At 54.3% G+C, this 17,042-nt stretch overlaps 1 protein-coding gene across 1 annotated transcript; it reads left to right on the top strand.

The window, feature by feature from the left end:
* Positions 1-5,772: 5,772 nt before the first annotated feature.
* ADCY10 (adenylate cyclase 10) lies at positions 5,773-17,034 on the top strand (the record flags this gene model as incomplete). Its single annotated transcript, XM_042874338.1, is given in 20 exon segments — positions 5,773-5,824; positions 6,074-6,178; positions 6,748-6,786; positions 7,256-7,399; positions 8,271-8,476; positions 8,730-8,823; positions 8,982-9,070; positions 9,577-9,768; positions 9,975-10,096; positions 10,696-10,772; positions 11,036-11,222; positions 12,138-12,190; positions 12,397-12,550; positions 13,227-13,419; positions 13,709-13,795; positions 14,131-14,414; positions 14,827-14,960; positions 15,623-15,745; positions 16,346-16,597; positions 16,832-17,034. Coding segments are annotated over 20 exon segments (2,790 nt in total), but the record flags the coding sequence as incomplete, so codon positions are not given.
* Between the last annotated feature and the right edge of the window lie 8 nt (positions 17,035-17,042).

The raw sequence follows: 17,042 nt of genomic DNA, 5'->3' as shown, positions 1-17,042 counted from the left end.
GGCCTGGCAGTGCTATAAAATCTTAAGATTCAAGTTCAGTGAAGAAGTAAGGTGCAAATAGTGTGTAATCAAGAGCTGAGAGAAATGAAATCTGATGGGGTCTTACTTCTTTTATTTAATGATCTTACATTCCTACTGATCTACAGCACATCCTAAAAGGCAAGTCTTCTCACCTTTGGATGTGTAAACTCATGCTGTTTTCCCAATATGCAGGGCCTTTTCACAAGGACAAATGACAAACCTGAAGAATCTTGCGAAAGTGTCTATTGAAAATTTCTCAGGATAGGACTGACTGCACCCTGAACTGTGTTAAGATTTCGAGGAGACGATGGCTATGAGGGGTGTGTAATAAGGATTAATGGATATCAGATCCAGTCAATTAGCTGGATATGCCAATTGGATAAGGAAATACACAGGTTGGAGGCCCAATTTGCTTCAATCTCTTTCATATTTTCAACTCCAATGGTGGTACAAACTGACCGGAAGAGTCTTACTCATAGTAGATATCTTTGAGCCACTGTGTCTACAATCTCTTGTAAACAAACATTTGGTGCATTCCACACACGTCAGTGTGAGAGTCACAGAATCAGAGAATCAATCACAGAATCACAGAACTGTAGCGGTTGGAAAGGACCTCTAGAGATCATTGAGTCCAACCTTCCTGTAAAGCAGGCTCCCTACAGCAGGCTGCACAGGTAGGCAACTGGGTGGGTCTTGAGTATCTCCAGAGAAGCAGAATCCACAGCCTCCCTGGGCAACCTGTTCCCGTGCTCCATCACCCTCACTATGAAGAATCAGAATTGTAGGGGCTGGAAGGGACATCTGGAGATCATCTAGTTCAACCCCCCTGCCAAAGCAGGCTCCTGGATGAGATTGCACAGGTAGGCATGCAGGCAGATCTTGAACATCTCCATAGGAGACTCCACAACCTCTCTGGGCAGCCTGTTCCAGTGCTCCGCAATACTTACTGTGAAGAAGTTTTTATGCATATTTGTGCAGAACTTCCTATGCTACAGTTTGTAACTGTTTCCCCTTGTCCTATCACCACACATCACAGAAAAGAGTCTGGCCTCATTCCTTTGACTTCCACACTTAAGATGTTTGTAAATATTAATAAGATCCCCTCTCAGCCTTCTTTTCTCAAGGCTGAAGGACTCTGGTCACTTAGCCTTTCCTCACAAGAGAGGTTGCTCCAGGCCCTTTATCACCTTCGTGGTCCTCCGGCGGACATTCTCCAGGGAGTCCAGAACTGGACACAGAATTCCAGGTGAGGCCTCACCGGGGCAGAGTAGAAGGGAAGGATCACCACCTTTGACCCACTGGCCATGCTCATTTTAATGTACCCCAGGATCCCATTGGCCTTCTTGGCCACCATTGCACACTAAAGGCTCATTGCCAACCTGTTGTCCACCAGGACACTCAGGTCCCTCTCTATAGAGCTCCTTTCTCCTCCAGTTCGCACTGATACATGCAGTTATTCTTTCCCAGGAGCAAAGCTTGCATCTCTCCAGCCTGTCCAGGACGTGCTGAATGGCAGCACAGACTTCAGGTGTGTCAGCGACTCCTCCCAGTTTTGTATATCAGCATACCTCCTGAGCATGGACATATCCCCTCATCAAGGTTGTTGATGAAGATACTGAACAAAACCAGATCCAGCACCAACACATGGGGAACACTCTAGTCACAGGTCTCTAACCAGACTCTGCGCTGCTGATCACCACTCTCTGAGCTCAGCCAGCCAGCTCTCAACCCACCTCACCATCCACTCATCTATCCCATACTTTATCAGTTTCACTACCAGGATGTCTCATGGGAGACTGTTTTGAAAGCCCTGCTGAAGTCAAGATAGATGACTTCCACTGCTCTCTCCCCATCTACCCAGACAGTAATGCCAGAAGGGTACAAGCTTGATTGATCACAACAACATTCCTAAACTCCTCCCAGGAGCACAGGCCCTTTTCCACATTTCATAGAGCTTCTTCTTCCCTTTGATCTTATCCATGAGCTTATCCACACAGATCTCCTACTTCCTTTCCAAGATTTCCTACTGCATTCATGCTGAGGTTGGAAGAAGTGCTGTTTAAATGTTGCCCAGTTCTCACAGGCTCCCTTACCTTCTAGCACTGTAGCCCATGAGATACCTCCAAGTAGGTCCCAAAAAAGGTCCAAGTTGTCTCTCCAAAAGTCCAGAGTAACAATCCTGCTTTTTGCCTTACTTCTTCCACTCAAGATCTGGAACTCAACCATCCCAAGCTACCCCCATCCTTCACATCCCTAACAAGTCCATTCCTGTTGGTAAGAACAAGGTCCAGAAGTATCACCCACCTTGTTGGCTCCTCTACCACCTGTGTCAGAAAATTATCTTCAACACACTGTAGAAACTACCTAGACTGCATGTGCCTGGCCATGTTGCTTCCCCAACAGATGCCTGGACGATTAAAGTTCCCCACAAGAACCAGTGCCCACAGTTGAGAGGTTACTTCCAGCTGCTTGTAGAGGCCTCATCAACTTCCATCTTCCTGATCTGCTGACCTGTACTACACCCCCCACAACCGTGTCACCCATACCAGCCTGTCCCTTCATTCTCACCCACAAGCTCTCCACGTATTCTTCACCCTTCCCCAGGTGGAGCCAGATACATTCTAGTTGCTCTCGCACATAAAGAGCAACTCCTCCACCTTGCTTCCCCAGCCTATGTCCCCAAACATGGCCTTCCATGACAGCATACCAGTCATGCAAGCTGTCCCACTATGTCTCTGTGACTGCAATGAGATCATCGCCCTGTGACTGTACATAGATCTCCAACTCTTCCAGTTTATTTTCCATATTGGTATACAGGCACTTTAGGGAAGCAGCAGGTGCAGGATGCAAGATTTTGGATGGAGTACTGGCAATATTACCTTCCCTGAGGAGCCCTCGCATGATCCTATGGGAGAACTCAGAGGTTTTTCTCTGCTATCTCTAACAGTGACAACATCCCCTAGCCCTTCTCTGTCACATCCTACTCCCCTCTGCCCATCAAAACTAGTTTTAAGCCCTGGTAATCAATCCAGACAGTTTGCTCCCCTGAACACATGGGCCCCACTTGCTCAGTTGGAGTCCATCATAAGCCCACACACCCGATATCTCAAAGGCCTGCTTAAGACCGGAATTCCCAAAGCCTTGATCCAGACATTACCCCTCAGCTGGTCATTTACTTGTCACGTTTTCCTCCTTCTTTCCAGGTCCCAGCTATGCGCTGGGAGGACAGAGGAGAATACTGCTTGCACCCCTGATCACTTCAACATCTTTCCAAGGGATGCAAAGTCCCTTTTAGCATTCCTCAGTTCCTCCATCACAGCATCCTAGGACCCATCCTGAATGACGATGAAAGGATAGTAATTTTCCAGTTTGATGAGCTGTGGACAAGCCTTCCTAATGTCTATAACACAGGCTCCTGGAAGACAGCACACCTCTCTGGAGAGGTAATCTGGGTGGCAAATAGGAGCTTGTTGTTGTGGTTTTGTGATTTTTTGTTGTCAGTCTCCCACATCAGAACATCATGTGGCCCAAGGGGAGTTAAAGAGTTAATGTTCTGGTCCCGTTTATTGCCTTTTTTGGGCACTTTGAGTATCCTGATGGGGGGGGAGGGGCGATGGCATCCGCGGAGGACCTGGCGGGAAAAGAAAGTGGGGAGGAGCTTCGGATAAGACCCGGAGCGTCTGCCTCCCCCTCTAGCCCCGGCTCGGCCGCGGAGAAAAGCCCGTGCTTCCTCCGCACTGTCGTGGTTTGACTTGTACTTTGCATACTCTTCTCTCCCTCGTTTTGATTTGGTTAATTTAGTAAATTACCGTTCCTCCTCAGATCGCTGCCGTTGTGTTTCCTCTTTGTTAAAGCTATCGGCTGGCTCTCTGCCTTCCGCCTCTCCCGGAGCGCACGTGGCCCGGAGCCGGCTGGGTCCCGTGGCAAACCGTTCGTACGCTTTCTTTTTTTTTTTTTTTCTTTTTCCCGGGACCTGCTCCCCTGTCATAGACTTGTATCCAGAGATAACCTTTATAAACACTTAGAAAAAGTGGAGCAGAACTTCGCTTATAAACGTGACACTAGAGGAGACAAGCATAAAGAAACAAAACAAATAGGGAGAGAGTTGTCATGAGAATCCAAGCTATTAGAAAACATCTCATCATGGCAGAAGGGACAGGAGGGATTCTTATTTTTTGAAGATTGCCCATATAGGCAGCTGCAGAGCACAGAGTCATGAGATCAAGTAAAAAATACCCCTTGAGAGAGGCCAAGGAAATGCATCCTTGTTGCTCAACGTGCGTGGGGAACAGTAAGAAGGAGCCTAAATTACGCTGCCTAAAACGTTTCTGTGATAAATGGTACAAGAACCCTAGGAAAGACAGGAGCAGTGCTACACAGGCTGCCCAATTCTGCACACACATAGAGTTCTGCATGCTGGTAGATCCAAAAAATAGAAAGCATTAGACCCTCTCACCTCTGAGAAATCATAGCAAAGCACAGCAGCGTTTCAGGACCTGAACCCTCAAGTCTTCCATTCTTCAGCGGGGCAATTCTTTCTCACAAGTGTAATGCCATTCAGCTAACAAAACAAGGATGATACTTGCATGCAAAATACTCATGCTTAACTACTTCAAGTTTTTCTTTGAACATAAAACCTTGCTTTATTGCTGTTCCACAGTTGCTACTTCAGAAAATGAACCAATGTAAAAATGTGAAAAGTGGGACGCTTCTGCACCTGTTCAGATTCGTTGCTCTCTTCTGCAAATGTTCTCTTGATTTATACTCCAAGTTAGATACAAAAGTAGGAGTGCTGAGTTGCAGGAAGGACAAGTGACCAACAAACCCTACAACTACTTGAACACCTTGTTTTGCAGTGCGAAATGTGATAGCAGCATTCAAGCCTGGTTCCTGAAAATATTTTCAGAATATCTCTGTGTTCTGTCTAATTCCAACTGTTGATATTTGTATATGTGTTTATACGTAAAAATATAGTGTTAACACTCTGTGTTCCATGACAAATTTCTGAAGCAGTCACTTTAAAACAATGTATATCTAAATATCTAAACTTCTGGATTTTTTCTCCTCAATCTGTGGCCTTCCAGGTCTGGAAGTACCAGAAATCAATGAGGAGCAATGCATAATGTATAACAAAGCTGTGATCAGCTGGGAGTCCTCCAAGAAGACAGACTCTGCTGATATGTACGCTCTTCAGTATCGCAAGCTTAGTAGAGAAGAGGAGAGTGTGATGTGGCAGGAGGTTGAAGTTTGCAGCAAGAGCAAAGTCATACCTGATCTTGATGAAGACAGTAGCTACGCCTTTAGAGTTCGAGGATACAAAGGGTCCATGTGTAGCTCGTGGAGCAAAGAAGTTATTTTGCGTACACCTCCTGCTCCAGGTACTGGCTTTTCTTATGTCCACCTGCACTGGAAACCACCTACAGTTCCCAGACTTCTGTGCCATTATTGGTTGTATGTATATGCATAGAAGCACTGTAATAAACAGGTTAATTATCATACTGCAATTATTAGCCTGCATGACAACCCTAATAGCTTTTCATAGTGAGAATTTCTAATGACGATGTATGTTAAGATGCAGTTTGTAAGCACAGAAAGCCAAAAAATACTTAACTAACAGCAGACTCTTGGAATACTATTTTTCAGTTCTTAGCTTTCTTTTTGATGACAAATGCGGGTACAACAGTGAACGTCTCCTGCTGAACCCAGAAAGAACGTCTGTGGAAAGCAGGGCTGGATTTCCTTTACTGCTAAGAGCTGAACCCCAAATCGCTTGAGGGAGTCCTGCTGCTGGCGGATGTCTCAGGTGGGCTGGGCATGGCGGAGCACCCACAGACACGAGCCCTGGGGACACTCCAGGCCTTCGCGAGGCCTGCCCCGAGGCAGGGTGGCCATCTTGCCACTGCGCAGGCCTGCTGCCGTGCTGCCCAAAGAGCGGGCGGCTTCTCCTGCGCCGTCAGCCATGGTTGTGACGAGCGCTCAGCCGGGGCTGGGGAAGGGGTGAGCTACAGGTGCAACGCAGACGTCTCCTGATCTGTGAGTGTCCTTCCGGCAGGTTTCACTGCCTTGGCAGAGAAGTGTGTCCAGCAGAATGGACCAGAGAGAGGAGCTGAGGAGCTGGCTCATGTCCTCAACGCCTACATGGGGGACATTCTGGAGGGTAAGAGCCGTGCTGCTGGGCTGTCGGGCATCGAGCCCCGAGGCTGGCTCACTGTGGAGAGAGCTGTGCTGGGCCGCCCGCCCCTGCCTCCCTGAAGGGGCAAGGAGCCGGAGCCACGCTGTCTTTGATGTGGCTTGGCACCAGGACAAGAGGTGGTGGGCACAAACTGAAAGGCGGGAGGCTCTGCTGGGCAGGAAGGCCTCTGCGGTGAGGCTGACTGAGCTGCGGCACAGGTTGCCCAGGAAGGCCGGCCGATCTGCCCACCCAGAGGTCCTCACAAGGCCTGGGGATGTGGCCCTGGGCAAGAGGTGGCTCTGCTTGAGTGGAGCGGTGCGCAGACTCTCTCCAGAGGTGCCCTCCTGCTCTCACCATGCTGTGCACCGTATCTCGAGGCGCTGCCTCCCTGCTGACTGTGCAGCTTCCAGGGCTGTGGCCGCAGCGGCCCTGGGAGCAGGGCTTTCTGGAGCCATGCACCGCCACGGTGGTCCTCTCCGGGCACAGTGGCTCTTCCCGTGGCTCCTGGAAGAAGGCATCCCCGTAACTCTGCTTTTCCTTCTCTTTGTCTGCAGTGGTGCTGGCTTTTGGAGGAGACATCCTGAAGTTTGCAGGTGGGTCCTTAGGAGGAGGCAGTGTCAGCGCTCTGCTGATGCGCAGCGTCTTCCGTGGGAGCCTCCTGGATTCCACCCTGCTTTTTGCGGAGAGCAAAGGGGAACTGCTTTGTCTCCAGCTTTGAGCAGGGCTTCTACAGGAGCGCTGAGGCGTGGGAGAAGCGGTGGGGGGGAGGGAGCCCTGTCTTTGAGTGCCGAGGGGCACTGGCGGTGGGAGGTGTCAGCCTCACTGCCGCCCCCCACCACCCACCCTCTTGCTCTGCTGCCCTGGTGGTCGCTGTGGCTGGCCCGGCGGATGGGAGGGGTCGCTGAGGCCAGGCTGCCCGGAGGTCCTTCAGGATGATGGCCTCCCACAGTCCCATCTTCCTCGGCACGCCGGCCAGCTGCTTGCTGCTGTCCCTGCGGCTGGGTGCAAGTCGGGGAGAGTCAGCCCTTGGGAGAGCCTTCACCTTCCCTTCCCTTTCCACAGGGGATGCTGTGCTGGTGCTTTGGAGAGCAGCACCGCCTCAGATGCCTATGGCCATCAACGTGGCGCTGCAGTGCTCCTGGAAAATCCAGAAGAAGTACGGCACTCATGACACGCACATGGGTCTCAAGCTCCACCTGAAGATAGGTATGGATGGGTCAGCCCCGGTACTCTCTAGAGCCGATGGATAGCCTCCCCTGCCAGCATTTGCAGGGGGCGAGCAGGAGGTAGTGAGGGCAGGGGAGGCAAGGGCTCCTTCCCTGCCTGCCCCACATCAGCTGTAGCACAGGCCCCTTGCTCCCAGTGAGGGTACCAGAGCACAGCTTGCGCTGTCCCTGGGGGCCCCAACTTCTGACCACACTGGGACGTAGATCCCAGACCCGGTCCCCAGACGGGCCCTTTTGTCCCGCTTGCCCTTTGGATAAGGGATGTGTCACCTCTGGGACGCTTCCTCAAGTTCCAGGAGCTGAACAGCCAAGGGTTGCTGCTTTTCATGGCCAGCAAAGGGGAGCCGCTTTGCCTAATGGCTTTGAGCCGGGCTTTTGCAGGCTCTCCTCACACCACAGACAGCATGCCTGGGCAGCAGACTGTGGGCAGGGACTTGACTTGAGACATCCACAGGACCTCTTCTATCCTCCTCTTTCTGGGTCTCCCTGTTTGCTTTTCTTCCTTTCTCTTCCCCTCACTCTCTGGAAGGCTCTTGTCTTGCTAGGCAGACACTTGCAACCCGCCTTCGCGTAAACAGAGCAGACGCTGCTCAAAGCTGCTGCTCTGCTGGGCTTGTGCTGTAGGCCGCCCGGCAGTGCCAATGCACTGTCAGTGTTGGCTTTGTTTGCCCCTTTGTAGACGCCCGTTTCTGGGAGCTGTGTGGGTATGGCCCCGAAAAGGATGCCCAAGGCCCTTCCCCTCCCTGGTGCCTGTCTCCAGGTTGGGCATCAGCTGAGCTTCTGTGCAGAGCTGGGGGCTACCGAGTTCCAAAGGCTCCCTGTGTTAACACTGCTGGTCTTTCTCTCCCCAGGGATCTCGGCCGGGATTCTCTCCTTCATATCGGTCAGAGGTGGGGATCATCAGTACTTCTTCATCTGCAGCCAGGCCCTGGACGAAGTTATTGAGGCCCAGAGCCTTTCGGCTGACTATGAAATCATGATGTCACAGACCTGCTGGGAGCTCTGTGGGCAGCAACGAATCAAGGCCGAATCTATTGCTGACAGAAGGGCCATGAAGGTGGGTGAATGGTGTGGCCTCGAGCCCTTTGGAAGACCTGCACCTGGGCGGGGAGCGGCTGAGAGGCTGAATGTGGCCACAGCCCTAACCATAAGCTTAGGCAGAGAGTCAAGGCTGCTTCCCTTGCGCCACAGCTGAAAGTCCAGGGAGGTGGGCTTGCCCTTGTCTGGGAAGTGAGAGTGGAGGGGCAGGCCGTGTGCCCTGGGGCTTCTGGGGAGGGCAGTGGCATTCCTTTCCTCCTGTGTGTCTTCAGGTTGTGAGAATGATGCACTTAGCTCGCCAAGAATACCAAGATGCTATAGGCCAGCTGAACATGTACAGAGGGGATTGGCATTTGAAAGGGACGGGTGAGTTCCTTGTCCTGAGACTGGCTGGAAAGCTGGGTCCTGCCTGCTTCAGTCAGGAACAGGAGCAAGCACAGAAGAATCTTTCCCTTGCTGTGTCCAGCTTCCCAAGCCCCTGTAGTCCTGCCCTGCCAGTGACGGCCTGTGTTTCCTTTCTTTAGCCCTCCAAAGGCCGGTTCTTAGGAGCTCTGGTGATCCTGAAGTGGCAGCGAGGCTGGAGATGCACATACCGACAGCAGTTCTCCACAAGGTATGGCCACTACTGCTGGCGGCTGCGTGTAGGGAGGGCAGGAGACGGTGTGGAGCCCTCGGGAAAACGGGCAGCCAGAGGAAAGTGCAGTCTGAGCCGAGAGCCCGAGGAAAAGAGATGCCAGGGTTGCTGGGGCCAGACGTGCCCGGAAGCTGTCCCTTTGTGCTGTTCCTCTGAGAGACACGGATGGTGGGAGGCAGACTTCCCTGTCTTCTGCATGGCTGTAGTTTTGGAGGTTGCACAGGCCTGGGGGAGGGAGCAAGGGGGACAAGATCCCGCTCAGGTGCCTAGAGGATGGCAAAGAGTCTCCCCTCGTGCCTGCACGTGTCACAGGACAGCGTTGCCAGAGCAGCTTGGTGCCAGGACTCCGTACCTGGGAAGACTTCCCCATCCTCCAGTAGCACCTGGTGTTGCCAGCACGCCCGCTGTCCCTTGGTGTCTGCTCTGGGCCCAGAGAAGCCCCCAGGAGAGCAGGCTGGCAAAGCTGATGCGCTCTTCTCTTGCAGCTTCGTCAGGACGTGCCACTGGAGCTGTGCTCTGAGCTACGGCCGGTCACCGCCCTCTTTGTCCAGCTGCAGTTTCCTGACACGATCAGCATAGCGGAGCTCAGCAGCAGCCTCAGTGATAGCAGCAGTATGATTTCAGAAATCATCAGCCCTCACAAGGGTGAAATCAACAAAACTCTTCTGTTTGAAAAAGTGAGTGCATGGTAGCCATCCTATCCCCAGGATGCCTCTGTCTGTTTGGCAGCACGGGAATGGGAAGCAGCTCTGCCGTGCTGCTGGCATCTGTGGCTGTGGGTTGACCTGAAGCTCCGCTGGTCTCCCCGATGCCTCTGGCAGAATGCATCAGCTGCTGGCCATCACTATTGTAAAACAAGCCGCACTGCACCTCTTCTTTGCAGGGCTGCACCTTTCTCTGCGTGTTTGGATTTCCTGGAGAAAAATTGGCCTGTGAGAGCACCCACACCTTGGAATGTGCTATGCAGATCTTCCACAAGGCCTCCACGGGGCTGAGAAAACTCCAGTGAGTGCATGGGACGGGGTGTGTGTGCTGCCTGGGATGGCACGAGGGGACTGATGAGCAAGAGACGTGCCCCCCTGGCTCGTCCTGCTTCGCCCCTGGTGGGAAGGAGGCAGCGTCTCAGAGGTGGCAGGTTAGCCCACGGCAGCCAGGCACAGTCCCCCCAAGCGCTGCCTGCCAGTCACCGTGCCGGAGCGAGCCCTCACCAGGGCACACAGCTCCTCAGTGCCAGAGGCAGGCTCCTCTGGGCAATGGGGCCAGGAACAAGGCCTGGGCCCGGTCCCTCGACCTCCAGTCACTGCCATTGTAGGTAGTGTGCAGGCCGTACCTGCTAGCCTTCCCACTAAGGAGAAGAGCCTGTGGCCTGGCACAGGTTGCAGCCATCAGGCCTTGGGAAAGGGCCCAGTGGTCTTGCGTGTGCCCTACCTACGTCCCCTGCCACCGGGGCGTGTTGCTCCGCAAGCTCTCCACGTCCCCAAGACCCATGTGGTGCGTTTGTGGTCCCAGTGCCAAGGAGGGGAGAGGTGGGCAGGGATGGAATAGGGCGAGCAGGACGGCAGCAGGGCTGCTGCTGAATGCACGTTACTCTCTCTGTGTGCCAGGCAAGTTTCTGTCGGGGTCAGCAGCGGGACGGCGTTCTGCGGCCTCACTGGCCATCCTGAGAGGTGTGAACACACAGGTAGGGCTCCTTTGTCTTAGGAATGTGAGGCTGGCATGGGTCTGCTTCAGCCCGTCAGACTGGACAAGGCAGATGGGCTGAGGCAAGGACACGGTGCAGCCCGCTGGGGCCTTGGGGCGGGAGGATGGGCTCAGAGACATGTGGTTCCCTTCGGGTCCGCTTGCCCTGCATTTGGGTAGTCCGGTGCCCGGGAGGGGAGGTTGCCCTTGGCCTTGAAGGTTTCCCAACTGCGCTGACGTATGCTGTTTCTTCTCTCTTGGCAGCCCTTGGCTTTAAGGTGAATTTGGCCGCCCGCATGATGATAGCCTACCCAGGGATGGTGTCCTGTGATGCAGAGACCCACGCGGCCTCTCGCCTGCCCAGCTACTGCTTCAAAGAGTTGCCACAGAGAGACATGAAAGGTGTTACCAATCCCGTCACCATCTATCAATACATGGGGATCACCGAGCAGTAAGTGTTCTCTGAGCTGTGCAAGTGAGGGGAGAGGGGCCTCAAGGGTACAGCCTTGGCTGGCAGAGAGGAGTTCTGCAGTGAGACCAGGCTGGTCTCCCACAGACCTCCCTTGCCTGTGGCTGAGAAGATCGGAAGCCCTGGTGTGGGTCTGCTTTCTGCCTCTCTGCCCTTGTGCCTCTTGCTGCTAAGAGAGTGCAAGTGATAGCACTGGGTTGGGGAAGACTGGCTTGGCTTTGGAGACACAGGCTAGCCTTGTGGGCTTTGTCAGAGCAGCTTTCCTCTGAGCTTGCTGTGTTGTGCTTTTTTCTACCATCTGTATGACTAAGCCAGCAGGTCATTCTGCTGCATGGGGTGGGTTTTTTTCCCCAGCTGCTTCCCAGCAGGAAGCTGTGGGTCAGTCGTATTCCACTGGGGAAAGATGGGCTGCTGACATGCTCTGCCTCCTCCTGTCTTCCTCCTTCCTGTCTTTGACCTCCTTGTTGGAAGGCCTTTTGAACGTGAATGCTACCGTCTCTTGGAAAGCACTGCAAGACTTGAGGCAAAGGTGCCAGCAGCTTGGGCATCCCAAGCCACTGAGAGACACAGGTCCTCGTTTCCAAGAGGCTTGTTTTGCTTGTCCAGGCTGGCAGAGCAGTCAGCTAGCCAGCAGTGCAGCCTGGCTTCTTTCCTCATCTTGGATTTTTTTGGTTGTTGCATCCAACAAGGGACTTCTGTTAGTTTCAGCTGTCCTGCCGTGGCTGCTGGACTTCTTTATGCTTGAAGCTGTCCTAGTGTGCCACCTTGAGCTTTGGCCAGGGTAATGGGCTCTGGGTAACATGCTGCTCGAGAGAGGCTTCTCCCACCCCTCCACAGCAGGCTCTGGGTGCAATAGCTTCCGACCAACTAAGTGACTTTTTTTTCTCCCCCTTCTAGCCAAAATGACATGGGCCTTGCCAGGGAGAGGTCGCACTATGGTCCCTTGCTGGGTAGGTGGAGAACTTATCTGAAGCCCAATTGCTTCCCTTTGCCCAGTGCCAGGGGCTGTGCTGTGTGCTGCCCTGGCATGCAGCTGAGCCCCATGCAGCCGCTTGCTCGCTCCCTCCCTCTCTGCTGCGGGATAGGGGAGAGAACTGGAGGGGCTCCCCGCTTTTCGGCATGCTGCAGCAGCTCATTTTCTTGTGGATCTGCACAGGTCGTGAGGCGGAGATCGAAACCTTTGATTGCTGCTTGGAGGCCTATGAGCTTTTGGAAGAAGCACAGATCCTGGCATTTGTGGGCATTCCAGGCTCCGGAAAGAGCCACTTACTTGCCGAGCTGGCCGTTTTAGACCGGGCTACTAAGTACAAGTAAGCACTTTGGAGCTGTCACTTTGGCACCCCTCCCCTGCCTGTCCCTGCTGTTTATGAAACACTGCAGTCCGGGTGCCACTGTACCCAGCCCTTGCGCTGCAGCCTCCTAAAAAAGCCTACTGTAGACCCTCCCGAGCAGCACCCGCCTTCTCGGAGAGTTCCAGCTGGCTTTGTGAGCCACTGCTTTTCTCCTTTGTCCCTGGGCCAAGCACAAAGGGACGGAAAGAGCTCCAGCTCTGGAGCTGAGGGCAAGCAAGGTGGCCCGTCTCAGAAGCGCTGCTTGCCCTCTGCCTGTTTTCCAGAAGGAGCACTGGGGCAGAAAAGCCTTGCTGCGGGCTGAGCGGCAGACGCAGACCTGCCACCTGCTGAGGCCTTCCTTCTTAGCCCAATGAGGGCCGCTGCAGGGCGTGCGTAGTGTGACCCGGGCTGACCTAGAGGCCGTGGTCACCCCCCCCAGTGATCGGCCTGCAGCCGCCCCTCAGGACTCTTTCTCATCCTATAAGTGGAAAGCTTGGTCCTCTCCAGGAAGCACTTGGAGATGGGTGGCCGAAGGGTCCTGCTTTCCTCTGCAGAAAGAACCAGGCGCCTCACCCATCGAGCACTGCTGTCTGGGCGGGCTTGAGCTACCAGGAGGCAATTCTGGATCTCAGTGCCTTCCGCTCTTGCACCGCAGGGTCAACACTATGGAATTGACAGAGGACAACATGAAGCAGCCCTTCTCTGCCATCCGTCTACTGGTGGCCAGGGCGCTGGGTCTCCAGGGTGATGAAACCTCCAGTGACAGGCAGCGCACTCTGCAGACCGTGCTCCAAGACACAGTGGAAGAGAGCAGCTATTGCCTGCTAAACGATGTTTTCTTAGTTGAGGTGAGAGTGAGAGGCTGTCTTGCTTGGATGCTCCGCTGGGAGTGGCTCAGCTCAGGGCTGGGACTTGTGAAGGCCGTACCCCACCTGTCTGATTCCTGTGCCCCTGTGCATGGGGCGCTCCTGTGCTGTGCACGTGCCCCGTGTCTTGTTCAGCACCCTGGAAAAGGCACTGAAAAGGGGCTGGTGCTGGCCACACGAAAAAGCAGAGGCATTTTGCTCTGCAGTCTTGCTCTGGGAGATAGGTGTGCCCAGATCTGCAGCAATGTTCTTCTCTGTCTTTCCTGGACAGTTTCCCATCACGGACGAGGTTTCCAAGATGTGTTCCGCTGAAAGGGCCAGCGCGTTCCACCTGACTTGTACACAAGTGCTACAGAAGGTGAGCACGTCTCCTTCCTTCTGCCTCACAGCAGGCAAACAACTGTGCCAGCTGTTGGCTCCGCGCTGGAGCTGCCAGAGAGGGCGGCAGGACGATGCACCTGGGTCATGGCCCTCCAGGAACTTTGCCCAAGTTCTCTCCTTCTGCCGGGCAACTGATGTTAGAGGAGACTTTGCAGTCTCGCAGAAACAAAGTTGGTAAACTCCTGGAGAAGGAGGTGGCTGGGGAGAGACTGCTTAATATCCCCTTGTCTCGAGAGCGAGAAAGGTTGTGTGTCCTCCCTGGAAGACACTCAAGAATCCACCAGATTCCACTCAGAACCACCTTTTTTTCAGGTGCTTGGGGGGAAATACGGCATATTTTTCATCGACAACGCCCACTTCCTCGACACTAGGTCCTGGTCTATCATGTGGCCCCTGCTTCAAAGTGTCACGGTCTTTACGGTCATGAGCTTAGTTCCGGGCCATGACAGAACAGAGAGCATTTTCAAAGCTGCCGCAGACTGCAAGACATCTGAGACGATCACTTGTGTTCGTCTGGAAGGGCTGAAAGCTTCAGCTGTAGTGCAGAAAGCCTGCCAGGACCTTGGAGTGAGCAGCATCCCCAGGGAGCTAGCACGGTAAGCCCAAGCCTGGGGAGCTCTTCTGGAGGGGTTGCACTTACGCTGACCATGGCTGGGAAGCGCCCTGCCAAAAGGGGGTTGATGGGTATGGGTCTCTCCTCAAGCCTGGCCATAGCAGGTGGGAGCTAAGAATGGGCAACTGCCACGAGGCAGCAGAGTCTGGATGGTGTCAGCCCTTTGCTGTTGCCGTGGCTTGCTGTTCTGTGCTTTGGGCATTGTCCATCAGCCTTTCCTGATGGATTCCTGGGAATGCTGTAGTTTGGGGGGGCCCCAGACACCCAAGCGCCTTCCAGAAGCCAGGTTTAGCCATGTTGAAGAGGCTGGTCAGCCTGCGAGGTCTGAACGACTCACCGCCCATCCGAACTGTGCTGCACCTTACTTCCTTGCTGTGGGTTGTGCTCCTGCCCAGGTTCCTGATCCAGAGAAGCTCTGGCATCCCATATTACTGTGAGGAACTGCTGCGCTACCTGCGATGCAACAACATGCTCTTGTTGCACACTGGGAGGCCGGACGAAGGACAGGACAACTGGCAGAGCCTGATTGGTAAGCACCCTTGTTGCCGATCAGCTGTTTGCTGTGGCGCATCCTCTCCCACACAGCCGTGCCCTGTGTCTCCCCAGTGACTGTGGGCGGAGGCTGACCCTGCAGCAGGGCAGAACTTGCCACGGCAGAGGTGTGGGCTGCTGCGCACCTTGCTGCTCCCTTGGCAAAACACCAGCTCAGCTCCTGTGAGAGCAAAGCCCACCTGGGGGAGCGGGAAACTGCTCCAAAACCTCAAGTCCTCACAAGGGCCTTGGGAACTGAAGAGCACGGTGGGAATGCCACTGCAAGAGCAATGCCAAGCAGAGCATCATTGCTTAGGGGCAGCCTGCACGGGCTTTGCCTTCTGGAGCACCAGTGGCAACTTCCCTGGCTCTGGAGGTAGTGCTGTTGAAGGCAGCATCACCACCACATTCTGTCGTGCAACGTTCATTCTCCATCTGAGGAGCCCAGAAGTTTTGACTGAATGGCATTTGGTCTGAAGCTGGTGTGAAGACAGAAGAGAGCTGGGTGGGCAATGCAAATGAAAGCTTGCATTGGGAATCGACCGGCTTGCCTTGTTTGCTGGCCCTGCTCAGTGCACGCCAGGCAGTGTGCCTGACTATGAACAGGTACGACTTGTCGGATCTTACTCATGCTCCCCCTGTTCTTCCCATCTTCTGCAGCCAAGGCGTCACCTGCTGTCACCGCTGCCTCGAGCTTGGGTACCAGGAATGACAGCGAAAGGATCTGTACCATCAGACCAGACGTGAGCCTGGAGAACCCCATGCTGCCGGTGGCCTTGAAAGGTGAGGAGCTGAGCGGTTTGTGGCTGTGCCCCAGCTTCCTTTCCTGGGGTGCAGATAAGAGAGGCTGGGCACCTGTGTGCTGCAGAGCTGCTCTCTCAGCCTCGGGGCTCTGCCAGGAAGGTGACTCCAGCCCAAGCAGGAAGAGTCCTGCGCTTTTGCGGGCTGTGGTTTTCCTCTGTGGGCAGTAGACCAGCTCTGAGCCGACTGTGCGCTGCACACCGTGGGTGGGGGAACTCCGAGTCCAGCTCTGGGCTGGTGAGAATGTTCTGTGCTCTCTGTGTGCACTGCTGGGCACGAACCCAGTGCAGATCTAGTAGGTCGCACAGTGGGACACACATACCTGCTGGTTGTGCCTTCCCCATCGTTGGTCGGGAACATTTGTCTGAGTGTCTCTGCTTTCCCTGGCTCCTGTGGCCTGTGAGTGTGAGAGGAGCAGAGCCATCTTGAAGATACCGATCCTGGGCTCTGGTTGCCCAGCGGGTTCCATCCTGGGGAGAGGAGGCCAAAGCCTTCCCCGTTTCCTCTGGAGAAACCGTCCAGCTTCTCCAACCTCAGGCTCAGGGACAGGCAAGACGAAGACGTGTTGCTTCTTCTTGGCAGAGATTGCGCTGGCTGAGCTGGATCGGATCAATCTGGAGAAGCAGATGGTTCTGAAGTTTGCAGCCATCATAGGGCCGGTGTTTACCACCCAGCAGCTGGTTCACATTATTCCCAGTAGCAAAAGGCACGGGATTAATTCACTGCTGGACAAGCTGGTGGAGGACAACATCCTGAAGCAACTGGACATCGAGAAGCCAGAAGGCAAGTGAGGTGCTACAAAGAGGCTGCCCACCTCTGGGCAGGCAAGAAGCGGTGGTGCAGCGTGGATCCAGGAGCAGTGTGGCTCCACAGGGCCCTGCTCACCTGGCTTTGTGCAGAGGGAAATTCTTAGTGGCTGCTGGAAGAGCCTCTGCCACCGTGCTTGCAGGCAGAGCGTAGGCTGGGCTTAGACAGCAGCACGCAGCAAAGTGTGGCCTTTGCCCCAGCTGGGGCGGCCTGGAGGTCTGGCCCCAGCTTTGTCTGAGGCCAGGACTCATTGCCTTGCAGGGATGAAGAGGCCCTCTGTGAGCAGGGAGACCATGCAGCAGGAGTCTAAAATCCTGGCCTTTTGCACCCCTCTGCTGTGGGAGGCAACTTACAAGCTGTGGCCCACGAGGCAGAAGATCAACATTCACTGTCAGTGTGCTGCCTTCCTGGAGAGGCATGCACACAAATGCCGGAGGTGCCACGAAGGGGACTTTGTGGCCTTCCACCGCTT

The sequence above is a fragment of the Lagopus leucura genome, unplaced genomic scaffold (genome assembly GCF_019238085.1).
Source record: "Lagopus leucura isolate 7727_CA_CO unplaced genomic scaffold, USGS_WTPT01 Super-Scaffold_54, whole genome shotgun sequence".
Lineage (NCBI taxonomy): Eukaryota > Metazoa > Chordata > Aves > Galliformes > Phasianidae > Lagopus > Lagopus leucura.
This window is presented reverse-complemented; position numbering and strand designations above follow the sequence as displayed.